This window comes from Triturus cristatus, chromosome 6 (genome assembly GCF_964204655.1).
Source record: "Triturus cristatus chromosome 6, aTriCri1.1, whole genome shotgun sequence".
In the NCBI taxonomy this organism is placed as follows: Eukaryota; Metazoa; Chordata; class Amphibia; order Caudata; family Salamandridae; genus Triturus; species Triturus cristatus.
This window is the reverse complement of record NC_140589.1, coordinates 1252263313-1252290547: the sequence shown is the minus strand read 5'-3', so window position 1 is coordinate 1252290547 and position 27235 is coordinate 1252263313. Positions and strand designations below refer to the sequence as shown.

At 45.3% G+C, this 27235-nt stretch overlaps 1 protein-coding gene across 2 annotated transcripts in view; it reads right to left on the bottom strand.

Moving 5' to 3' along the window:
- Positions 1–27235, bottom strand: part of RIOX1 (ribosomal oxygenase 1) — a 216805-nt gene that overhangs the window by 94652 nt on the left and 94918 nt on the right. For both annotated transcript variants that reach the window (XM_085612190.1, XM_085612189.1), the window contains exons 8-10: positions 24187–24221; positions 22841–23019; positions 9767–9871 (exon numbers count right to left, since the gene is read on the bottom strand). In XM_085612190.1, the coding sequence (XP_085468316.1) occupies positions 9767–9871; positions 22841–23019; positions 24187–24221 (319 nt within the window). The remainder of the gene's footprint in view (positions 1–9766; positions 9872–22840; positions 23020–24186; positions 24222–27235) is intronic.

The following is a 27235-nucleotide window of genomic DNA, read 5'->3' as shown; positions in this document are numbered from 1 at the left end:
CACAGTTGCCCACTGTGATGTTGGTAATAAGAATACTGAAATGATGGTTTTGGTATGTGAAAATGTTCCAGCTCTTTTGTCAAACAATCACATTCACTATCATTCAGTGTAAAATGAATGCTTAACTGTCAGGCAATGGGTGTCCCTTCATAAATGTAATTCTCTTCTTGCTCCTCTGAATCAGATTCTTGATCGTGGTTCTCATCTTCCGAAGAATCCTCTTCCAGTAACTGGGCAAAAGGTTTGCCAGAATCTACACAGCTATGACCTTCGTAACCATATGCATAGAAGAGGGTGTAAGGCATGAACCCATGGCTTGTGAAAGTGTGGCCCGCACTGATGTGTTCTGTCAATCGCCATAATCGGCTTGGGGTTTCTGCTAGTCAACAAGGTAATCAGCTACCAACAATGTCCTGTTAACAAGGAGGTTTTGAATGAGCAGGCATCAGTTTTACTGTTAAACGATTGTGTGAGCATTGCTGATAATGGCCCACAAGTTGACACAGAGGGTCGAGAGAGAGGCAAAGAGCTGGTTCCGATATTAGGCAGATTGTTGAAGGCAACTCATTAATGACGGTGGCTTTTCTTGCGGTTCTTGGGTAATCCACTAAAACGAAATGGTTACTTATCAGCAATAGTTTCGCTGTAAGAAGAGTTTTCTGGCTTCACATGCTGTGCATTTATTCCGCCATTTAGTGGTTGGTTCCAGAAACTTTTTTTTTGTTTTGTGTGAACGCTGTCGATCACCATGTGGTGCTATGTCCATCCCCTGTGTGTTGTCAGACAGCACCTCAAGTTCTTGTGTGTGGTCACCATCTTCAGACTGATTTTTCTTCTGGCCTCTGACCATTTTGGAACTTTCCTTGTTTTGAAGTGTTGATCACCTTGCCTGTTTGTTTTTACCCTCATTTTCAGGGAGGCAGGTGGGTCACGTTAATCTAGAAAACTTTTCAGGCTGAAAAACTACTCCTACTTGCAAGTAACCATTTTGTTTTGCAGCATGAATCCTCTTCTGGATTCACATGCTGTGCATCTGATTACGTAGTAGTGTTTGGCTCCGTGGGTAGGCTGGGTTGAAATGTGGATGAGTTGGCAAACAAGTGATGGAGCACTCTCTGTCCCACCAGTGCTTCCTTGTTTATCAGGATGTCCACAGTAGATTTTTGTGAAGGTGTGTGGGGATAACCAAGTTAAAGCAATACAGATGTCGCCAATGGGTACCTTTGCTAGGAATGCTGGGGTTGCACCATTCTTCCGGTTTGAATGTGCCCTGGGGCATGTGGGTAAAATGTTCCTGCCTTTGTGTAGCAGGTTTGGATAGTTTCCACTATTCATTGTGCGATCATCCCCTTCGTTACCGGTATGTCAGTGCTTACCCTGACGAAGGAGGCAAAGAGTTGTTTCCCTTTCCGAAATTCAATTGTCTCTTGTAGGTAGTATATGAACCTGCAACCTTTTGGCCTGTGACTTTGGATGCTGGCAAAAGGCCGGTAGTTTGATGCTTTGGTTGATGTGGAATTGCGATACCACCTTTGGTAGAAATAGTGAGTTTGTTCGCAGGACAACCTTGTCGATTTGAAGGAAATATTTTTGCACCGCGAGTGCTTGTAGGTCACAGACTTTGCAAAGGGACATGATTGTTATTCGGGAGGCTGTCTTTAGGGATAAAAACGTCAGCTCTGTTTTGTGCTTTGGCTCAAATGGCTCGATCATCAGCTATGTGAGGACTGAGTTCAGGTTCCACAATGGGGTCGTTGCTTTTCTTGGTAGTGCCTCTCTCAATGATCCCTCCAGGAATATTTTCACTACCGCTAATGTTAAGAGGTTGTTCCCTGGTACTCCTCTAATGTATGTGACTGTGGCCGCCAGGTGGACCTTTAAGTTAGGCTGCTTTCCAGTAGGTTGGTGAAGTATTTTAATACTGTTCTTTGATCCGACCTGTTTTTTTTATTGTTCCTGCACCAGTGAACGTGCTAAACCTACATGTCTAGTGCTTGGTTTGGCTTTCTATCCTCCTTCAGTATTTCCATTGTCCTGGAGGGCTGCAGTAGGTGTTCAAACTAGGTATTCGGAGTCACACTACTAGGTTAAGTATAGCAGGTTCTAGGTGGAACACTCTTCCATTTTGCATAGTTAACAGGTCCTGTGCTGCTTTTTGATTGGAATGATCTGTCCTCTGGACATCTTTAGTAGGTCTGAACACTCAGTCTGTCAGGCGCCCACTGCGGGGAGGTGAGTATGAGCGACATTCCCGGTTGTCTGGCTTTGTCTGTATTCTTTGGATCAGGGAAATCAGTGGAAAGGCGACACCCACGACCAGTCTATTAACAGGGCAATCCCCTCCGATTGGTGGTGCGGGAACTGGATGCAAAGTTTTGCCATTTTGTGTTTCCTAGAATTGTGAATAGGTCTATGCTTGGTAAGCCTGAGCATTTAAATACGCTGTCCAGTACTTCCTGCTTTATCTTGCATTTGTGGGAGGTGTTTTCCTGTCTGCCCAATCTGTCTATTTGTTCCATTTCCCCAGGAGATGCATTGTTAGTAGGGTCTTGTTACTTTGTATCGCCCATTTCCAAATCTCCTGCGCTAGTTTTAACAGCTAAAATGACTTTGTTCCTCCCTGCTTGTTGCGGTCGAACACAGTTGTTTTGTTCATTTGGATGAGCACTGTCTGCCCCCTTATGTGTGCCTGGAATGCTTTCAGTACCAGGAAGCGTCTAGCTCCAGGTAGTGTATGTGCTTCACGCAGTCCGCAGGAATCCCAAGTCCTCTGACCGTCAGACTATCCATGTGCACTCCTCCTCCGTTGTAGTATGCATCCGTCAATATGGTCACCATGAGTGCTGGTAGTTTCAAAGGTCTCCCTATCCTCACATTTGTCGGATTCCCATCATTCTAATTCCTTTTGCATCCTTGCTGTGACAACTACTAGATCCTTCCAGCTCCCCATGATAGTGAGAATCCGTTGCAGATGAATTCCTGTATGGGTTGCATATGCAGTCTTGCATGTGGTATGAAGGGGATGCATGATACCATCATGCCCATCAATTTTTTGGCTGTCCTCTCCGTCAGAGACTGCCCCTTCTAGCTTGCGCTGCTATTGGTGTCACTATTTGGGGACTGGGTTCTTGAATTCAGGGTTGCTCCCGGCAATACCTTCACCAACTCTTGGTGTGATGATTTCTCATGTTTTACAGTGAACCTGTGGCGTTGTTGCGTGGTGATGAGTTTTTGCTTGTCTTGGTGACATTTTCGTTTTGAATTTACCTTTACCAGCCAATTGTCTAGGTATGGGTAGATGTGTATACCCTGTCTTCTCAGGTATGCTGCCACTGTCGCTAGGCGCCTCAAACACCCTTGGTGCAGATTTTATGCTAAAGGGTAGCACTCTAAATTAGTAGTGTACCTTATCAAGGATTAATCTGAGGTAACGCTTGTTCATTGGTTTGTGCAGGTAGGCTTCCTTTAATTCTAATGTGCCCATGTCATCTCTCTTCCTTAGGAGTGGGATTACTCTTTGTAGCATTGTTCTTTTGAAGTGTTGAGTTTGTATGAACTGGTTTAGTTATCAGAGATCTAGGATCGGTCTCCGTGTCAAGCCTTTGTTACTAGGAAGTATGCTGAGTAGACGGAAACACCTGCCTCCCTTGGAGGGATCTTCTCTGTGGCTCGTTTTTGGATAAGTTCCTTGACCTCTTCTTGCAATTGTGCGAGTTCCTGTTCCCCTAAAGGTTCTTGCTCTTGGATAAACATGTGTCGGTGGTGCGGTGAGGTCTATGCAGTAATTGTGTCTTATTATGTGTAACATCCAATCGTATGAAGAAATTGACCTCCACTACTGGTGGAATCTTCCTATTCTGCCGCCACTGGTGTTCTGAGGTGGGGCTGCAGGACAAGGGAGCCACTTGTTTGTTGATCCCCCTCCTCTTGGAGACTGTACTCTTCCTCTTGTCTTCCCTCAAAAAATCTGCCTTGCTGGGTGTTTCAACTGCGGGTGTGCTGCCTGCTGAGTCCGCTCTGTTGCTAGTGGTGCTTGTTGGCTGTTGGAAAGCTCGCCCTGCCCTTTGGTCTCCAGACAGTCGTCTCTCCTTTTTCTAAGGATCCTCTGAAGTGCAGAGCCCCCATTGCCTTTGCAGTGTCATTATCATGTTTTGATTTATTGCATCGCTTCATCCACTGCCTATCAGAAGAGGGCCTTGCCTGTCAAAGGCATATAAATGACTTGAGACCTGCACCTCCGGTTTGAAGCCTGAGGCCCTTAGTCAGAAGTGCCTCCTGAGTGTGATACCTGTGCACATCTGTCTGCTAGCTGTGTCTGCCACAACAAGAGCAGACTAAAGGCAGGAGCGGCATTGTTTCTTACTTCCTGGACTATGGCCATGGCACTATGGGAGGTGCTGCATCGGCCCCTCAATCTCGTCCCACTGTGGTTGGCCTTAGCGGTTGAGGAGGGCATAGGAGTTGGCTAACCTCCATTGTGTGCCCTTGTCTCCCTCCATCTTCCTATCCACCGGATCCAATCTCTTACTCTCCTTCTGAGGTGGTGGCCCCGTTGAAGGCAGGGCATTGTTACTTTTTCTTGTGGTCCCCACAATGATGGAGTCTGCAGGGACGTTCCCCTCTATGTACTGGGGACCCTGTGTGAAATGTTTATACTTTTTCTCCACACAAGGTGTTATTGCCCTTGCCATGGCTGGCTCTCTAAAGGCTTTCTTCCCCTGATCTAGGCTCAAGGGCACCTCAATGTCTGCCAGCTCGTCCTCCATATCTGTAGTTCCTGAAGGTTTTGCTGGGGCGCAAAATTCCTTTAAGGAGTCAAACTCTTTGTTTTCTTTGAAGAAAGGCAGCCATTTCAATCTAGAGTCTCCGTTTTTTTAGCTCGATCTCAAGTGCTCTTTGTTTGGTATGGAGCGTGGGAGGTGTAGATTTTCGGTGTTGGTGGTTAGCTAGCCTTGGACTCCTTGACCTTTTCCTTCACTCCCTCTTGAGCACATACACTGACCCAGTAATCCTGTTAGCACTTCACTGAAGGTAGCAGCTTTCAGATTTCCAAACAGGAGAGTATGCTAGCTGCCCTGTTATATATCATATCAGGGTGGTTTAAGGGCAAAGTCATTTTGGATGTTTTTCTTGAGCTATTTTCACTTTGATTATTGGAGGGTTGCCCCAGAGCATTCACTCTTATTTTGTCTGTTTCAAAAGCGTTTTTTCTATCAGCCTTCTCTTCTTGACTCTGAGTTTTTGTACAAAAATACCTACAGAAGTCAGAGTTCTGTGGCACATGCTTGGTTTGAAGGGAAATTAAGGCACTGTACATGCGGCTAATCAGCAATTTTGCGACCGCATATCATATCAAGATTAAAGTCTTTGTTCTGCTAGATGTCTCTGCCATGCTGTAAACTAAATAAAGAAACTATTAAAATAATGACCAGCTTCTCCCCCTGACCATGTGCCTATAGAAATAAGCTGATGAGATAACTTGCTGTCCTAGAGCAAGGAGTGATAAAGATAAAACTCCAAAGGGAGAAAGCAAACATGTAACATAAAATATCAAAGAGCAAAAGGTGTCTCTACAGCTGCGGCAATATTTTGTCCAAATGTTGACTCATAAAATGAGAATAAAATAGGGCTTTATGATGTTCCCTTTTCACCTTACTATCAACGACTGTAGGTCTGTAGAGTTCAGTGCCATCTACCTCAATGCCTACCTAGCTTTTAAACAATGAGGTGGATATGCTCTGTAATTTAATATACTGCGCATTTATCTCTACTATCCGGTAATAACACTTAGCAATATGATGGAATTCAAGCATGTGAATCTCTGAAAGATTAATTGCTGGAGAATTGGGAAAGTCACTCAATGGCAAACGACACAATGACTGCAAGACCTGAAAGCGCATCAACATAACTCTCTAGGATAATGCAGCAACATTGAAATAATGGGAGCTGGAAATAATGATGCTTATATAAAGGACTCACAGTGCAACTTGTTGGTAAAGCACTTATTTTTTAAGCTGGATGCTATATTATCCACTATTGGAAAGGACCACCTTTTGCCTGTTATTCCGTTAGATTTTTTATTTCTTTTGCTGAACCAGTTTTTGCTGGTCATAGGACTCTGTGCACTTTATCCATCTAACAAGAGGTAAAGTGGGTATGCTCTCCTCTCTAAATATGTTAGAAACGGCAAAAGCCTAATTGTCACATTAAACATCAATGTATGTCCCTAGTAAATGGTACTACATGTACTCAGGGCCTGTAAATTAAAAGCTCCTATTGGGCCTTCAGCACTCATTGTGCCACCTACTAAAGTCGCTTTTTAAAAACATGTCTCCGACCTGCCTCCCCAGCCTGTAGTGTAGTTTTAAGCTGCTATCTTGACACAAACCTTTTGTCAGACCCAAACCTTTCTTTTTAATAATTAGAAGTCACCCCTACAGGGAATTCCTTAAAACCCTTTCAAGCTGCAATTCCTGATTAGAAAGTAAAAGCGAAATCATGTTTAAATATACATAAAAACGGAGGGCTTAGGAAGCCCACATTTTGTTTTTTCTAAATTTAAAAGTAACTCAATACAATGTCAGTTCAAATTATTATTCCAATCCTGCAAATTCTGATAAATCCTCTTTAGTGGTAAAGTTGGATTTAATATTACTATTTTAGAAATGCCACTTTTAGAAAATGGACATTTCTCTTCTCTTAACTTTGCTATGTGCGTCAGTAGCCTGTCTCCAATACATGTTTGGGCTGGGTGACACCCACACTTTGTTTATTCCCTCTAGGCAGCCACAAACACAGGAAGAAGGGTGGGTGTGACAGAAGACTCATCTGCATTCTGATGGCCTTCCTGAGTAGGAAAGGGAAAGGGAGCTGACACGTACATCTGAATAAGCGGTGTCCTGTCTTCACACAAAGTACTGATTCCCCCTCCCGGCAGACAGGGGATGAAAGGGGACCTGTGCACTTCAAGGAGCTGCTTTGAAGTCACCCACTCTTCAAAGGCACATTTGGGTATCAGAACTGGGGCTCTGACCCAACCAAATCAGTACACTACTACCTGGGAAGACCTCTGCTGGAGTAAAGACTGATGTGCTGTAAGGATTGCCACTGTGCCTTGACTAACTGTTTTGAAGAGCTGCTTCTCTGCTTTGATGAGCTGCCCTGCTGAGGACAAGGACTGGACCTATCTCACTTGAACCCAGAGTGATTCCATGGCCTTGCCTACTTGCCTCCAATATTGTGAAGTTTCAGGGACACAGAAGACTTCCCGCAATGCTGCTGGTGCTTCTGGACTCTGCCACCTTTGAGTCCGACTCTTGCCTGAGGTGCTCCCTTCAGTCTTGGACCTCAGAAATGGATTCTGCAGCTGTTTTGCTACAAAACCGACATTCACCTTTGTGTCAATTGAAACAGATGCATCGCCCTTCGACGCCAGCGTAGAAGCTGTTCGATGCCAGCGGTTCTACAGCCTGCGCGGCTTGAGGATGACGCATTGCCTGCATCTCAACGGAGCTAGAAGACGACACAGTGACCTGACTGCATGGAAAAGATTAATGCATCGTGTCCTCAGCATCGAAGCTTTGCTCCATCCAAGGTATTTTTTTCAGCGGGACCTGCGTGAGTCTCGTGGCCGGCCTGCTCTCCATCGCGGTCAGCCTGAACTTTGGATTTACCCTGGTCTCTCACAACCTCATGTAACCTTTTAGCGGTATTGACTTCAAAGCACTATTTTTGCATTTATTAAGTATAAATACTTATCTCGACTTCTACTGATTGGATTTTTTTCGTCTTGGTCTTCTTTTACATTCTCTAAACCTGTGTGGTCTTTTTGTGGCGTATTCATTGTGTTTCTGTGTCAGCTGCACAAATACTTCACACATTGCGTCTTAAATTAAGACTGCCTAGTCGGTGCCAAACTACCAGAGGGTGAGCATCGGCTAATTTAAAGTATATTTCTAGCTTACCCCGAATAGGATTGTAGTCCCTACTTGGACAGAGTGCAAACCTCTGCCAACTAGAGACCTCATTTCTAACGTAGTGGAAAAGGGGATTGGGTGTGGGGAGGTGTTTTTCTTCCTTGAGCAAAATGGCCTATGGCTGTGCCTGGTCCCTTCCTATGCTTCAAAGAATGCCTAGCCTGTCACTGGCAGACGCATCTCTCACCTAGGTCAGCCTCCCCTTTGACTTCCTAGACAACTTGGCCCCAAGCCCAGGAGGAAGGGGTGCTGCCCCAGAACTGGTTTCGAGTGATCACAAGTGAGGGTTTGCTAATCATCATAGCCACACATCCGGGTGGGCACAGGGACGTCTGTCCAGGGGAAGAAAGGTTCTGCCAAGTTAGATTTCGGGAAAGAGAGTTACTGTGAGACAGTTTACCGTAAAACACACAGGAAGCGCTGCAAAGGTAGGTAGTGCCACCCCTGGAAGCTTTCACCCCCATTGGTTAGGGAGTGGCCGGAGTTTCCCTTGCCCAAAGACTGGCACTGGACAGAAGTGTGGCAAACCAGGTACTCTCCTCAGAACACACTTGAACTTGAGAAGAATGAGAATAACTGCCCTGCTCTCTGCCGAACACTCCTGGACCTGTGAAGAATCAGAATAAGGACTACCCTGCTATCTGGAGAACCTGGAGGGAGACTAGACCTCCTTGCCTTGAACTTAGGACCCCAGAATTGACTCCAAGGGTCAGTTGGCGAACCTGATTAAGCTACAGGGACACAAAAGGCTCCCAAAGGTCCATCTCTGGAAAGGCCCAGCTGACCAGTACCAACTGGACCTGTCCTGGACCATGCTGTTGGCCTCTGTTGGAGTGAGTCCTAAACTCCCAAGTGGTGCCTCCCAGAATCTGGACTTTTGGCTGATGTTAGAGTGTTCTCCTACAGTCTTTTTGCCAACTTTCTGCCTGAAGAACAGACAGAGACTGGAATCACAATTGAAACCGGAGCAGTCAACATCAAACCGTCGGCGGCCTCAGCTTGCTCATTTGAAGGAGACCTGATTTCCCAAAACGTTTCTAAGTGCAAACGGTTCTACAGCCTGCCGCTTGGTGCTTTCTGGCCTTCATCAAGAACAAAAGGCAGAACCCTCTTTTCAGCAACCTGCAGTCCTCGAGTCCCATTTAAGGTCCAGCTTGCCCCACTGAAGACTCATTGGCGACTGCTCGCTCTCCACAAAATTTTCAAAGTCTAGGGTAAACTTTCCAGGAGGATGAACCATGTCCTTATATCCAACCCGTGATCCAACGGCCTCAACTTTGGTCTTTGACCAGGTCTAGAAAGACCTGATAATAGCATTTGCCACTTAGTGCTTTTTAGTGATTTTAAAGACAAACTTTAAACATTTGTATCTCTGGTTCTATTGGCTGGATATTTGTCAATTTGGTGTAATTGTATTTAATAAAATTGTCTAAATCTGTATAACTTGGTTTGGAATCTGTCTTGTGTTGTGCTTTCATTTTATTACAGTTTGAGTGCTGCCTAAACACTAAACATTGCCGCCACGTTAAGCCTTACTGCTGTCGCCAAACTACCAGAGGATTAGTGACTTTAGTATTTAACCCTCACAAGGATTGTGATTATTAGTTGAGGTTGGTACACAGCCCAAATCAACTAATACTCCAATTTCTTACATCTACCAACCGAAAACTTCAGCCTCAAAAAGTGAACAGCAAACATGGATATCTCTAAAGGCTAAGTGCCAAAAATATAACATATATAAATGTAATTTATTGCTGTAAAGAGACTGATCTTCTGTACAAAACACGCACCAGGTCAGAATTCTGCACCCCCATATAGTCCAAATAGTCCAGTGGCAGACCCCGACGGTATTCCACATCCTCTTCAAGTGCAACCTGCAAAGCTGCGGGAAGAAGCTGGAAAACCAAGCACAAATAGAAAAAAAAATTAATAAAGGATCCCTTAAGAAATATTCTATTCATTTAAATAAAGTATGAACCAGACACAAATTTAGCTGAACAGTCTATACAGCAATACCCCTAAAACCAATACCCACTGCTCAGTTGTAAGCATAGTATACACTAAAATATATGATAAATTAGAAAACATTCATGAATAATAAAACACAATATAATTTATTCTGTTAAAGGTTTATATTTCCCATTACAAAAGCATATGAATCGTACATCTTGCCAGCCAACCGTACCAGAACTACATGTTAAATTTGCAGTGCGAAGAAAATGGATACTAGTAATCTGGGGGAGGTGGAGCGGGCAGGGCCAGAATCTTTGCCAGTAGGGGTTGTAGCAAGCTGGCTTTTTATATAGTGGACCAAAATGAGGTACACCATGTAAAGAGTCCAGGCATACAACAATTGGTTTACAGAGGCACAAATGATAACTCAATTGCTCTCTTTTGTGGTAGTGTGGGCGCGCAGTTACGCTTATTTGATAGTAGTGCTAAGCATTTATTGCACACACCTAGGCAGTAAGTGAAACACACAATAAAGCAATCCAACACTCATTTATAAAAATAACACACATTTTTATATTAATTTAGATACCAAGATCATCAGAATCAGGTAAGTACTTTGAGATATGAATTTTAATAGGTTTCAAAAGTTCTCACTTAGTGCAATTTCTGCAGCGGTAATGTTATCCTATTGGGGGAAAAACATATAGTGCATTCAGGCACTGATCAGTGATTTATGGGAACCTTCTCATGGACTTAAGCTGAGTATTGGTTAAGGTCCAAGGAAACACCAACAGGTCACCTTGGGCGGCCTTGTGCAGAGGTATATTTCAGAATCGGGTGCCCCGTTCACTTCAAGGGGAAATGGTCCAGTCGAAAAGAGACTGCAAACTCGGACTGAGGGGCCAGTCCAGGTGAACCCACAGGGGGGCTCGGTCCTGGAGATACTCAGGCATGTAGGGACACCGTTGGTCCACTTCTCCTTGGGCTGCGTGGCTCAGGTGCAGTGGTGTCTTTTGGGTCAGGTTCGTGCTCCATGAGACACTCACGGTAGATGGGGCATGCACAAAGAGGCTGTAGTCGGCGACTGGGAGTCCAGTCTAGGCAAACCCAAGGGTGGGCTCAGCCTTTGTGGGTCTCAGGAGCCAGTTGGCACCATCAACTCCCTCGGACTCGGGCTGTGGGGTGCAGGTGGCGGCGGTCAGAGGCTCACTCTTGTCTTGGTTCAGCAGAAAAGGGTGAAACAGGCCAGCTGGGCCACTCTTGATGTGGGTCTCACTGTCCCTGAAATCCCTCAGCATGCAGGTCGGTATTTCTCAGCATTGGTGTCCAGGCTGGACACAAGCAGCCTTGGTTGCTACAAGGGGTCCGGAACCCCAGGTATTGGTGCTGTGCAGCTTCAGTCAGTCCTGGAGACCCACACTTGTAGGGAGGACGGATCAGACCTGTGGGAGCATGGCGACCTCTTCCTGGGTGGCTCCTGCGTCAGTAGTCCCAGTAAGCGGCAGGACGGTGAACCGGACTTTACTTCTTTGGTGGCTGCAGGGGAGTAACTCCTCTATTCCAAGGGAGTTCTCTCATGATTTGCGAAGCACTGGCAGCTCTCCGGGTTTCTTAGAGTCTGCACAGCAGCAGGACGAGACAGTTTCTCCACGAGGGACGGGTGCAGCAGGCAGGAATCGCGCCAAGCCAGTCGTGCTAAGCTGTTCTCAGGTTCATCAATCTTTTCAGTCCACTCCATCTTTGTGTCCATCGGATCTGAAGTCCTGGCATCAGTAGTGGTACCTACATACTGTATTTAGGGGCGTTAGAGAGAGTGTCAGGTAGCAGCCAATGGGCTACCTACCTTTAGGGTAACTTCACCCTCTATATGACCGTTTCCTGTGGGAAGTGGGCACAACTCTAACCCAGAGGACCGAAATCCACCAAAAACCAAGATGGTGGAATTTTCCTAGACGTTTTCACTTAAGTTAGCCCATCTTAGAAGTGGTACCAGACTGAGGGTGAACATCCCTCCTGGCTAGCTAATTTTCCCACTTGTCCTGGTGCCAAAGTGGCCCTGGGTGGTAATTTGCCTGTCTGGGGGAAGCCAAGGTCAAATATCAAAGGTGGTGGAGGCCTTTGAAGCCTCTTGCCTTGATATGCTGATTACTAGTCATCCTGTTGAAGGAGGTGATAACATTTCCTGCCACAGCAGGCACTGTTTCTGACCTCAGAGAGCGTGAGATCTCACCTCCAGGGGCTAGAAACATGTCTGTGGTGGCAGGATGGGCAGGACCAATCAGCCAAAACACTAGAGGTCAGTAGGTTTTCAGGTGGTACCTCTAAGGTACCCTATTAGTGCATGTATTTATAAATAAATCACTGGAATCGGTGTGGGTTTATTAATATGAGGTGTTTCATCCCAAACACCATAGGTTTCAGTGAAGCCATAATGTACCTGGGAAACTGGATTTGACCAGTGCCCAGTACATACCCTAAGATGGCTCCCCTGTTCCACTTGCACTGTCAATAATTGAACTGGCAGGCACAGGGGCATATCTGGTCATGCAGATATGTCCTCACATGTAATATAATGCACCCTGCCCTAGGGCTGTAAGGCCTGCTGTAGGGGTGACTTACAAATACTACATGTAGTGTTAGGGGACATGGCACAAGGGTGTGTGCCATGTTGTGTTTTCACTCTTAGTGGCTGTAAAGGCTGCAGTAGGGGTGACTTACCTATACTCCATGCAGTGTCTGTGGGCATGGCACCCTGGTATGTGTGCCATGTCGTGTTTTCACTTTTGTCTGCACCAAGACACACAGTCTGCAGTGGCAGTCTGTTTGTGTTTGGTGAGGTGTCCTTTAGAGCACCACAATTCGGGCTGCAGCCCTTAAGGACCCTCTTTGGCCTTCTTGCCCTAGGTCCCAGGGGTACCATCTACTAAGGACTTCCAGGAAGTGCCAAAGGTATTACCAATTGGGGTACAATTGCACAATTTTGTGATAGAGACCTGCCCCTGGGAACCTGATTAGCAGGAACCCAGTGCACTTCCAGTAGAAATGACATAAAATACCAGGCAAAACGTGGGGGTGACCATGTCAAAAAGGGCTACTTTCCACACCGAACATCACATTGGAGAAAATAATTCTAGAAACTGGTTTCCTCCTGGGACTAACTAAAGCATTCAGACTCCCAAAGAGTGCAAGGACAGGCAAAAAGATGGGAGGAGGTACAGTGGTCACCACTCCTAAAGACCTAGGATGAGAGGCAGCATTATGAACAGCAGTGCAAACAAAATCCAGCCCAAGGAAAATCAGAACCTTCTTTTTCCTAAAAAGTCTGAAAAGGAGACGTACTTCTGAATGTAAGGCGTATATTTTACAATTGAAAGAGCCACTACTACCTGAAATTGTTGCAGAACTATAAACGTTCCATGTCTTTTGACACTAGCGTCACTCTGAAAGCAAGAAATAAAGACTGCCTTAAATGTAATATCATTGTGTATAAGGAAATCGGGAATAGTTCTGAAGGTGCTGAAAAAATATTAGATCTATGAAGACCACAGTACAGGATTATAAAATCAAAACCAAATTGGAAAAGGGTTGCGGAAGAAAACAAAAATCTAATGCACCTAATTCAGCATCAATATGAAGTTAGATTATTCTCTGACGGAACGAAGAAACCCTCTTAAAAATGCCTTCCTCTGTAGCACACACAACAGCAAGAAGCGCAAGACTTCTCCAAGGAGAAATGGAGGGGCATAAATGAATCTAGTGTAATTACCAAGCACTGGCAAAGCCAAGAAGGTCCTATGTTTTTTCTGTCAATGCAGCCTTGTTGGTTTGCCACTGTTTTGTTAACCTATGCTATTGAGCATTGCTAAAAAGAGAAAAAATGCACTTTGATAATGCTGCTCAGCACCTGCAAAAAAAAAAACAAAAAAAAAAAGTGATGTGCATGAATCATTATGCTATAGCTGCCCAGCGTGATGACTTGCACACTCACAGGTATCATCATGCAAGAACGCACACTTGTACAGCATGATGGACCCAGTATTTACAATTTTTTTGATTTACAATTCCAAGATAGCGGAAGCCAATCTTAGAGCTGTAAATAAAAGGAGTATTCCTGTAGCAAATTGCAGTAGCCGAGCTCCCAATTTGTTTTTAAAAAACATATGGCAAAGATCACGATAGGAGGGATGGGGAAGTAACAGAGGAGCAACTGGGGGTGAAGCCAACACAGGAGACCAAAAGAGGAGCTTGAGGTAAGGTGAGAACATACAAATTATATAGCAAATAAATGGGCAAGGAGGTTTAGGAGAAGTGGTGGATGAGCTCTGAGGAACACCAAGTGGGAATGGGTACTGGAGGGGTGGGGGGTGCAGCACACGAGGAAGAAAGCAACAAAACACATACACTGAACGAAACTGCATTTCCCTGAATGGGAGTGAATTCATGTCATCCAATAAGAAGAATGCTAAACAAGCTATGCTCCAAGAAAAGGAAGAAACCCACTGAATGAGAACTAGCGAGCGATGGGAGTGTACAAAGGCCATTGGAAGTATTGGTATTATCCAGAAGAGGTCTTCAACAAAAAAAAAAGCTTAAAAGCTATCTTTAGGTGAGACCGAAAAATGGAGGATGACTGATACATTCAAATTTAACCGCATGCCCTTCTCACAGTATGTACATTCATGGGCTCAGGCATCAGAGTATAACTCTGGCCAGAGACTGCAGACCACAGTTCTCATAGAATAGGGAACAACCTTTTAATGCTCTGTTCATGACAAAGCTTGGTTTCTCTTTCTAACCAGCCCCATGGCATATTTTAGGGATTTAGGGAAACTCAGTGTAAGGCTGCTCCTGGAACACCGGGACCTGTAAGATTCCACCTAACTGGTTCCAGGAAATCCAATGATCAAATTAGCACAGGCAACGGCTGGAACGGGGGAGCTGTTGGCTTGTCACTACTGATCAATGAAAACACAAAGGAAGCAGGGATGCCGAAATTGAAATCTGTCTACAAAGGAATCATCGACACACAAGCCACACATCCTTCTTACTCACTGTACCTTATAATAAAGCAGTCGGGGATTAATTTACAAAGAGATGATGAAATTAAGAGCCAGCTGTCAAAGATTTGTGGCAGTACAAATATCCTGGTGTCACATGAAGAAAAAGAAAGCAATGAACCTCATATTCCATAACCTAGTCTTAACAACAGTTTTCACAAATCCAATCGTATATATTATCACCTACCAAAACCATGACAATGCCTGATATACACCAGTATAGCACATTAAAGTAAAAAACATACACAGGAACCAAAGTGGCTCTTCTTGGACGGGAGGAGAGTTGCCTTGAGCATGGTCAGTGTTAGAAATGGGGGTCTCTAATTGGCAAAGGCTTGCACCTTTGTCCAAATAGGGACCCTTGCTTCTAGTCAGGGAAAGAGGGGTACACTCCTGAAATAACCCCTGCTCACCCCCTTGGTAGCTGGGCACGAGCAGACAGGCTTATCTCAGAGGCAGTGTGTAAAGCATTTGTGAACATGTACAGTAATACAGAGAAAACACTACAAATGGACACCATACCAGTTTATAAAAATAAGTAATCTTTACTAGACTTAACACAAGACCAAAATCCACACTACAGTATCAAGAGTATGACTTTAAAATGGTCGAAGTAACTTAGTTCAATATAGATGGTAAGTGCGACACTTTACTTTCAAAGTACCTAGGATGCGTCACGCAATACAAACAAAAGGGTCGCAGGGAAGGTGATGCGTTGGTTCCTTGCTTCGGGGGAGGTGATGCGTCGGTTCCTTACTGCAGCGCAGGGGAGGTGATGCATCGGTTCCTTACCGTAGAGGAGGAGATGCATCAATTTCTTACTTCGTTCCGGTTACGATGCAACAAGATTGCGAATCAATGCGATGCGACAAAATGGCATCTTTGATGTGATACGACAACGTGGATGCGATGCGTGCATGCCCGACGGCCGTGCGGTGAAATCGATGAACTTTGGAGCCGCGACAGGCCTTGCAACACGCTTCTCCGGTGATGCGACGGCAACCTCTGCGGCAGCGGCACGCTTCTCCGGTGATGCGACGGCGAACAGCTGCGGCGGCGACACGCTTCTTCGGTGATGCGACGGCAACTGCTGCGGCAGCGACACGCTTCTTCCTTGTTGCGTCGCGCTTCCAGCTCCCAGCGACACGCAGTCTCCAGAGGGCCCAAAACAACAGCAGGCACCTCACTGCAGGTAGAATTCTCAGCAACGAAATTCAGGGGGAGCTGGTGGTGAAGCCTTTGTGTCCCTGAGACTTCAGAACAGGAGGTAAGCTCAGCTTCAAGCCCTTGGAGATCTTCCTCAAGATAGTAAAAGTACACACAAAGTTCCTTTTCTCCTTTCCTTGGCAATAAGTAACCACTGCAGGCCAACCCCAAACAGCAAACAGCACTGGGGCAGTCTCCTCCTTCAGCTTCCTTGGTTTCTCTCCTAGGCAAAGGGTTTGTCTTGATTACCAGAAGTGATCTAAAGTTCTGGGGTCTGGGCTCCAATATTTATACTGCAAAATCCTTTTTTCTCTGAAGGCAGAGAGTGTCTGTGCTCAGCCAAAACCCGTTCTGTCCTCCCTGGTGCAACTTCCTGGCAGGAGGTGGAGACAGCATTGTTGAAAGCAGACCTGGCCCAGGTAGCTGAAATGAAGTCTCCTCCCCCTACTCTCTATTCTATGAAGGCTCAGGCAAGTGAAAGGAAATCTCCTCTCCTTACTCTCTATTCAATGCAGGTCCTATTCAGCCTAGCTCTGACCCATCAGACTGCTGGAGCTAACGCCCTCTCCAGCCCCCCTGTCACTCACAAACCAGACATGGAATACATAAACCTAGCAGAGGTATACTGGATGGTTAGGCAAGAAAATACCTACTTTTTAAAAGTGGTATTTTCAAACACAGAATGTAAAAATCACCCACACTAAAAGATGTATTTTAACATTCTGAGTTCAGGCATACTAAACTTTATTTTCCTAACTTGTTCCCTGGGTCAGTTATGATTATAAGATGTTATAATCAAACCGCCAATTCTGGCCTATGGGAACAGATAGCCTTGCAATAATGAAAAACGAAATTGGCTGTAGTTCACTATCAGGACATGCCACACACATCAGGGCATGTCCTACCTTCTATATACAATGCACCCTGCCCTTGGTCTTACCTTAGGGGTGACTAACATGCAGAAAAGGGAAGGTTTAGGGACTGGCAAGTGGGTGCACTTGCCAAGTCGACATGGCAGTCCCAGACTGCACTCAGGCTCTGCAATGGCAGGCCTGGGCCATATTTTACAAGCTGCTTCTGTGGGTGGCACAACCAGTGCTGCAAGCCCACCAGCAGCATTTGATTTACAGGCCCTGGGCACACATGGTGCACTGTACTAGGGTCTGACAACTAAATAAAATAAGCCAATCATGGAGTTACTAATCCATTACAACAATTTACAATAGGGAGCACTTGCACTTTGGCACTGAATAGCAGTGGCAAAGTGCCCAAAGCTTCTAGATCAGTAAAAACATAGCAAAAATATAGGAGGCAACAGCAAAAAAATGGAAGGGAGATCCACGCCAATGGTGCCAGGTCAAACAGTCAGAAACACATGGAAAACAACATCTTGGGTGTCACTCCATTTCTTGCACAGGCTGTTTTTCAGTTCTCAATGAAGAGGAATGCTACAACATAACAAGAGTGTACTAACTGCTTTTGTCAGGAGTGGCCTCTAGTGAACCCGCATGGGTATAGACTCCACTTTAGTTGGGCAATTGTATGAATGGAAAGCTTACAGAAAACAGATGGGCAAAACATAATCCACTTGGGTTTCAAGATTTGAAATTGTCTGGTCTCAAAACCTAACAGGTTTAATCCTAAATCTTTGTTACACATATTACAAAGAATTGTTTTTGACAAGCTTTATCTGAGCATCCTGCAAAAAAATAATCATTTTAAAACAGTCCCAACACTACTTTCTTAGAAGATGTGATGTTCGAATTTCCCAAAATGTTATGTTTTACAAAATATAGCACACACTGTGAACTATAGGGTAGCTTGGTGCGGAGGTAAGTGCAAGATCTAGAACATTAAGCCATGTCTTTAGGGTTTTACTGACTGGAAGTAGATTATGCACTAGGAGCAAGGAAACAGGAAGCGAATTCCAGTGAAGAACAGCTATGTAGAAAATGACATGCCCCCCCCTTTCTCATCCACCTATACTTGGGTACGATGACTAGAAGACCATCAGAAGAGACCAAAAGCAGGGGTACAGTGTAGAAACTTCAGCTGAAGATATCAGTGTCCCTTTCTATAGAACGGCCTATGTACACAGCAGAAGAACGTGATGTTGATCCTTACCCCTATAGGTAGCCAACCTAGAGCTTTTAGAGGAGATGAGGCAGATGTTAAAGCCATTGTAGAAATATTCTAGCAATAATATTTTGAACATGCTGTAGACTGGGGTGAATGCATGACATTGTTCTGCATTCTGTCCATCAATTGTTATTTTTGCATTTGTCACCCCGAGTGGGGCGGGTATGCTCAGACGTGAGTCCCGTGCTCTCCATGCCACTGGAATCAAGCTATCCTGGCTGAAGAGGGGTGAAACCCCGAAACCGGTCCTAGGATGCTTGTTTCCAGTCCAGGGAGGACCTGGCTTGGCAGTTCGGGCTGGACTGTTCCCATGAGGCACAGGATCAAGACTGATTTGCATATGGCTGGGTTCAAACTGGAATGGCATGGTGAGCAAAAAAACGATGGATTTAAGCCCAGATCTCTGTACTGGGGTGAATGTATGACATTGTTCTGCATTCTGTCCATCAATTGTTGTTTTTGCATTTGACTTTTTAGGGATCTTGCTGGTGATCCAAGAAACAGAGAAATACAATAATCGAGGCAACTGAAAATGGTCAATGGAACCACCAACTGTTGTATGGAGAAAGAGAAAAAACACAAGATTTTTGTTGTCCCATGCACAGGGCGAACGCCTAATTGTACCGGGTCGAAGATGTTATGCTGTTCCACAAACCAAGAAATCTACCTATTTACGAATGTCCTTAAAATGTATACGGGAAAAGGCATCAGCAATATGGGTCAGAAACTGCTTAAGCTGGCAGGTTCAGCATTGGCCTTCTTTAACAGTGGCACAATCAAGGCCGTGTTTCATTCCTCTGGGACTGTTGCACTGAGATGGATTTATTAAAGATGTTTAGGAGAAGAATTCCCAGACAGGGAGCTACCACTTTCCAAGCTGCTGAGGAATCGGCTCCGGAGGTGATCCGGAAGTGACTGAAATTGCCAAATCCATGAACAACTCATAGGTTACCTAGCAAATATGGGCATCTCTGCTTCATAATGTAAACTAGACACTATGTCAAAGTCAATTGTACTGACCACACAACAGTAGCTATTAAGCAGGGCTACCAGACTATAACAGAGCTCAGAACTTTACTCATTAAAGCAGTTGTACAGATGCTGCGCATTCTCATACATCTGAGTAGGAAGCTGGCTCGGTTTATGATATTGCCACTAGGTGGTAATATCATGCACAGAGTCCAGGGGTTCGCCAAAAGTGTCCAGGGCTCAATGCAAAACCCAGTGGTAGTGTGGGCGAGCAGCCTTAGGCCTAATACAAAAGAATATAAGACATTTATTGCACAAATGATCAATAAAGGACACATGACTCAATAAGGAGATCCACACCAATTTTATAAAATTATACTGTGGTTGTACTTTTGAGACCCAGATTTTTATAATAAGGTAAGTAAGTTTTTAATAAAAAATACTTTTCGCTTAAAAAAAAAAAAAAAAATTTTTTAAAAAAAAACGAGACTTCGAAACCTTTTCACACTGTCCAATGTTATCTTATGGGGAAAACAATATTGCGGTTAACCGGGTGAGTATCAAACTTACAATTTCAGTCTTCGGAGCCAAAAGTCAGCATGGGCCAGGGATCAGGTAAGTACCAAGTCTGCACCACTAGCGGCACGGGGCAGCCGGGTGCAGAGGACAAAATCTGAGTTCGACCCAAGGCTTTCCAATGGAAACAGGGGGTGCCTGGAGCCACACTTGTTCCAGGTAAGTAAATCGGTTACCGAGGCCAAGCTTTGGGGGTTAGCACAAGCACAGGGGGGGCCACAAACCAGCACCAAGCATACACCACCAGCGACACCAGTGCAAATTTGATGTTGGGCGCCAAATGCTTTTCAAGGAGGATTTTCCTGACGGCAAAGAGGCTGCAGGCGTGGCGCTGGAGGAGGAAGACTAATGAAATCAGATGTAAGCTGGGATGTAGGGGGCCGTAGGGGCACTGTCGGTTTAGCTCAGCAAGGACCAGGGACTTCGGTGCAGTGATGCCTTTGGACGTTGGACTCTTTTTGCCGGTTGCGGTCAGGGGAGCCTCCTGAATTCATACCGCAGGTGTAGTCGTGAAAGGCATTAGCGGTCAGTCAACGCTGGACACAAGGTCAGGATCACTGGGGAGACTTCACTGCACAGCTGTGCCACTAAGAATCAGGCCAGGGCGTCGGGTGCAGAGTTGGCTGGCGATGCGGATCCGCCGGGATCTGGAGTCTTTGGAGTCGGTTTCTTATGGACAGGTACGCTGTCCTCGGAAGATTGGAGTCTTTATTGAAGGCAACAGTCCTCCCAGGGGTTTTGGAGGTCGTGTTGCAAGACAGGTCGTAGGTTTCCTCGAAACTGGAGACAGGCTGATAGGGCTGGGGCCAAGGCAGTTGTATTCTGCCTTCTGCTGCAGGGTGTCTTTTTATCTTCTTGGGTCATCGCAGATCTCGGGTCCAGGTCTGGGGAGCCACCTAAATACTAAATTTAGGGGGCGTTTTAGGGGGGGGGGGGTAGAAGATAGGGCCAATGGGCACCTCACCTGGGGTGACTACACCCTCTATTATGCCACCCTCCTGTGGGAGGGGGCCTAGACCTAGCCCCGAATAGAGGGCCCCCCCATCCTCAAGATGGTGGGCACTGAAAAGTGTGTTTCACCTCCCTTCCGCCCACCTTTGGGGTGAGGTTGGCCAAGGTGGGTACACCTCCTATCTTTTTTAATTTTCCCGCTAGTTTTCCTGCCCAACGTGGGGGTGTAAACCAGGGGCTGCCATCTGCTGCTAGAAGCAGAGGCTAGGGGCTGCATTATGAAGGTGGCAGGCCTTTGAAGCTTCCCTCTTCGAGCACTGGCCCATCCTGGGGGAGGATGCACGACACCTCTACCAAGGATGTGCATTGCTTCTGGTCCTAGAGAGCAGGGGCTCACTACCCCGGGAACAAGAAACATTTCTGGTGGTGGCTGGCTTCCTACAGCCGGTCAGAGACCACACCAGGGTTGGTAAGTTTTCAGGGGGCTCCTTGGACGTGCCCTTTGAGTACATGTTTTAGTAAATCTCACACTGGCACCAGTGTGGATTTATTACATGGAGCTGTTTGGTACCAAACACTTCTGGGTTTAGTGAAGTCATCATGATGCTGTGGAACTCGAGTTGTCAAGTTCCCAGCCCATGTACTCTCTATGGCTTCCCTGGCGCATACAACATTAAGGAATAGACCCTAATACTGTATATCCGCTCATGCAGATATGCCAACACCTGGGATATAGTGCACCGTGCCTTAGGGCTGGTAAGGCATGCTAGGGGGTTAACAAAAGATACAGCAAATGGATGCTGTGTGGGAAAGGCAAATAGTAAGCTTCAGAAGTTCTGCCAAGGGACAAGAGACAGGTTGTAGAGGCTGAACTTTCGAACCTTCATTAAAGATAATAGTTAGCCCTACACCACTGCTAATGGGCAGGGGTAAATGAAAAATGTTGTAGCCATCGGGGCAGGCGGCAGCTAAAAATGATGGACTAAGCATAACTCCGTTTTAGTGCCTAGCATGCACACATTGGATCGTGATCAGCTTTGGAGCGGGGTGCTTCTTGTAACTTCTCGATGGGTCTCGGACCCGTTACTATACTTGTAGTGGATAACAATCTGCTAGTACTATATATTCTTGATGTGAACCCTGGACTAAGACAAATTCACTTTCCTTGCATGCATTTGACTACACTGACTACTTTGAGGGTCTGATGTCTGAGCTATTGTGGTCGCATTTTCGTCTCTTTAAATTGCCTTATACTGTGAAGATCCTTGTGACTTTCAGTAGATCAAAGTTTCTGTGCCCTGAGGAAGCCTTTGTAGGTGAAACACGTTGGCTGCGCTGTTTGTTGGATACACTCCGTTATAAAAGAAAATAATCTACAGAAGTTCAAAATTCCACGAGCCAGTGCTTCTTTAAAGTATAAATTGTGTCTGTTGCCTCTGTTTTTTTGTAAAAGCTAAATCAGGCACAGAGTCCTCCAGAGTCCAACATTCAGTAACAAAAAAGCATATTGATTTATCTATGAAAATCACCTCATATTTCCACACCGTGCTTGACTAAAGAACGGACACAAAGCACAAGACAAGCTGGCTCCCTGCTTCACTGATGGCTGGGCAACATGGTTCAAATGAGGGTGGGTGATTAACTCCTCAACATTGACCCCATCAGTGGTTTACCCAAGCCAGAACCTGCATCACTTAAGTACTTAACGGGTCAGAGCCTACTCATGACTCACTGATGTTTACTAAGTGTTTGCAAGAATAAACAAGATGTCCTCTTTTACCTTCTCCAAGATGCGACTTGAAGTCAATAGCAATACGTGCAGCATGGCTGGCATTGTGTGCACGGCTGGGGTGCAGACATGCTTGCATTTGATGGGCCCGTTACAAAGAAATGCTGCAGGCAGTCTTATATAGGTGTCCTCTTGTCCGCACTCTCTTGTATTGGCTACACTACAAACAATTGATTGCTGTGACAATGCATCACTGATGATCTACATATAAAAAGAAAATATACCTTTTCAAGGAGGTCTCCCCAGGAGTTCTTCTGGTAAGAAGAAACAGTTATGTGAAGAGAGTGGGCATCAGGAAAACAGTCTCCTTGGTGGATAAATCCTCGGGGAAAATAGAGCAAGTCTCCAGCTTCAAGTACTGTATCCAGAATGGGTTCGCCAATTTCTTCTTGGCTGAAATTTGCTGGAAAAAAAAATTAAAAGGATGAATACTGATCAAACAGAAATGACTCTCAATATGGATTCAACTGAATTTGCTCCAAAACTAACCTGAGGGCTTGCTATAGCAGCAGATGTGATGCCATCAACAGCTTTTCACAGTATACAGGAAAGGCGTACACATTAATAGTGCTATGAAGTGCAGTTTATTCAGCTAGCAAAACTACCCAATGCGTTTAGGTGAAGTATTATCGTGGTCACACAATGAGCGCACACTGCCACATCTAGCGAACGAAGGAGGTTGTGAGGAGAAAATTATATACCAATGAAATGGGGTCTCTCCTGCATTTTCTGTACGAACAATGACTGCAGCAATTCACTAAGGGATACTCCCACAAAAATACAACAGGAAGGAGAAGCCCTTTTCCTCTTGCAAATGTTCTGGCTGCCGCTTTTGCTCATTGTTGGAGCCCAATCTGATTCTAAAAAGAGGAAACTGGAGTTCCCAGCACCTTTCGCAGTCCCTTCCCACGCCAAGGTTGTTTGACAGGCCAAAACATTAAGAAAGACATCTGAGGTAATCACCTTAGCTATGGAGATGTAACACCTGAAACAACATCATTTTACTACCAGAAGGTTTAATATTGAATGATATTTTCGAGGTTATACTATAGAGTACAGATTTCGAGAACACATTATACAAAAGAACAATAAATGTTGGAAAGCTAATTTTAATGTATTAATAATAATATTTGTTTGCAGTGATGCCTTTTGATGTCAGTTACGGTATGTACTGAGTTGTGGTCCTGAAGAAGAGATTTAAGATTTCATGAAACACATGTTGGCTTTGGCATTTCACAATAAAAGGGGCCGATTGCTGCTCTATTTTTATTTTAATGGGGTTCGTGTTCATTTTTTGAGAAAACTTACTAACACTTTTGGACTAAGCATATGTTTTAGACAAGTACATTACATTGTGCATTGATTTTGTAAAATACATTCTAGATGCAAGTTTAAAAAAAAAAATAGTAAAACATTTTGCCTGCTACAGCTTCAATATATGGGAACATAGACTTGAAAAGACAACAAGACACATGAGGCTGTAAATGAAGTTTTCTTAAAGATAAAGACACACCTCTGTTGATTTTAACACTTATAAATCACCTAAATGAAGATTCAGAGTAATACTTACTACTTGAATACTGTGGTAATAATTCTGTGCTTTTCCTGTAAGTAAATAAGTAAAAAAACATTACCAAGGAAAGTCAAAATCCAGTACTCCAGAACCTAACTAAGAGGAGACACCCATAGGAGAATCTTGCAAACTAAAGCTACCCACGTTGTACATTGAACTCCTCTAACTGAAGTGTAGCAGCTCCTAAAAGGCTATACTGGACAGTAGCTCAGTGCACCAATATCACAAGTCATATTTCAATAGCATTAGAACCTTAACATATGTTTTTTTAATACTATACTTCATTTTAGAAAACTGTGTTGTAATATAATAGTATCACCCAAATTCACAATGATGTGTCATAACTTCAAAATCGTAACTTGATACATAGCCCATACACAATGTATTAATTTAGCTAAAAAAATGGGGTACAAAGGCATTTAGCTCAGTTCAGATTATTATTAAAGATAGCAGGGTTAATGAAAAGCCTGATTAACAGAAAAGCAACTACCTCCAGCACGTAATTGCGGTGTTAGTTGAAGGGGGTGAGAACCCGCCTCAAAAAATAGCCACAACCCTGGTCAGGGTGAACCACTAAACTCATTAAATTAGCCTGAGCTCAACCCACTGGTAGCCATGGCACAAAGCTGACAGCCTTAATTTACAGACAACATATAAAGTATTTATGAAGTACTCAAACAGTAACAGACTGGGGAGGATTGGCTGCCATTTTCCTCCCTGATCTCAGCTCTGCCTTTGACACAGTAAACCATGGTATTTTCGCAAACAGGACATTTCGGGTATCACTCTACTGGCTATAGTCTTTCCTTGCTGATAGGTCTTCCTGGTTTTTGGCAGAGCATGTATGTCATATACTTTACCCCTAATAGGCTCTTCATTGAGCCCTACCCTTTCTAACGTATATATGAGACCACAGGCTGAAATCAACCAGCCATTCGGGATTCCAATTATTTCCTATACAGACGATACTGAATTGGTCTTCTCCCTCCCTCAGAGTCAAAACTTCCTCTCGTTGTCCCTAGGTCCTTGCCTCGAGAATGCAGCTTATTGGATGAGTAGCTCCAGCCTTAAGCTAAATGGAGGAAAAACATAGCTTATGATTGTAGGAAGGTGGAATCTGACTATATGGTTGCCCCCACTTTTTTCCTGGTGTTTGAATGGTTTTTGACTAGTCTGGCTGGGATCCTGCTATCCAGGACCCCAGCCTATCTTCTTACTCCCTTAAATGATTGGTGTGCATATTAGATGCACTAGTGATTGGATACTGTGGTGCCTTATGAGCCCCTAGTATATGGTACCTTAGGTACCTAGGGCATTGGTACTTCACATGCCTACCAGGGGCTGCAGCATGTATTATGCCACCCCTGGGAAGCACTCACAATCTGACACCACATGCCTGCTACTGCAGCCTGTGTGAGGTAGTGTTAGCACTCCTCACTGAGGTATAGGTTCCTATATCTCACCATACACACACACACATAAACCTATCAGTCACCCCTATGGTAGACCCTATCAATCCGGGCTGCCCTCCTGCTGCTGACCGAAACTCGCAGTGGAGGGAGCTCAACAAAGGGTTTCCTGTCACAGGGAGGTGTCACCACCTCCCAGACAGGATTTAGAGTATTGGAGCTGGGTGGGTGCACTCTTAGAGTGCTTTGAAGTCCTGCACTGGGGGAGCAGTAGGCTCCTCTGTGCATATGCCAGCTCAAACCGGTTCAGGGGTTACCTGCCCCTGCTCTGGCACGAAACTGGACAAAGGGAAGTGGGTGTAACCACCCACTACCCTGACCCTCCTAGATGAGTGGTCATAGAGCTAGTCCCTGCCATCTTTTCACTATAAGATACCACACATTGCCAATGCAATTTAGATTACACCTGGACGACGCTCTACGAAGAAGAATCCTGGCCCTTCAACTTTCTACTATCTCTAGAAGACCCAAGGATCTCCCTTGGAGTCAAGGAGTGACTCCCCTGCTTGGCTGGCACCAAAACTACTGAACTACGGTTGCAAACTTTACCGCTCTCGCCGGAGCCCAAAGTCCCTGCGTCCCCTGAAGCGGATTTCCTGACCTCTCGACGGCCATTTTGAGTCCCCAGCGAAGCTGTGGCATCTGGACCCCACGAGTGACGAGGAACAGCAATACCAGGGAACTGTGCACTGATTTCGAGTGCAAGCCCTAAACTACGTCCAACGAAGTTGTGCTTTGGACCACTTGTTGTCCAAGTCCCGAGCAGGTCTAGTACCGAAGATAAGCGGCCTACCTCGTCCCGAGTGACCGTGGGCTGTTGGTGAACTTTTCCTGCAAAGGCGTCTTCGCGGTTGCTTGCCTGTTGGCTTACTGGGTAAGTCCATCAGACCTTGCTGGTCTGCTCCATCGACAATCCTCCATCCACACGAGACTTGCAGTTGCCAAGGCTTGTTGGCTCCAAACCGAGTGCCGACACCGTCAACAGCTGCAGACGTCGTGGGACCCTCCGAATCCAGCTGCTGGTCTTCATCGATCCCTCCTGGTCCTCGTGAGCGAAGAGACAAAACGACATCAGCGACGTGAAGAGACGCGACAGCTGTGGTCATCCATCTTGCTGGCCACCGGTCACTGGCAAGTGACTTTGAGCTCTGTCCCCTCAATTTCTAGGTCTTCTGCAACTCCAATCCATCTTCGGATTCCAGCGGACACTTCTCTCGACGACGCAAGCAGCAAGTCTTCAGTGATCTCCATTGAAAACAGCATCACGACCCGACACCAAAGGACACGTATGCACCCGGCTTCCCTGGGTGAGGTAACTCTTGCATTACAGTGCCCAAGTGTGCATTGGCTCTCGAAGTACTTACCCTGTAAGTTGTTTGCTTGTTGTCCACTCCGAAGTGCCCTAGAACTGTAAAATACAAACTGCGACATTTGCCATTGAAACGCATTGAAAACCCGCGTGTGTGTTTAGACACTGCACGCGTCTCCTGTGGGCTGATTACTTACCTGCTAACACTGCAGAAGTGAAGCCCCAGCGATTCCCAAGGCCCTAGGCCTCTTCATATTGCAAGTTGAGT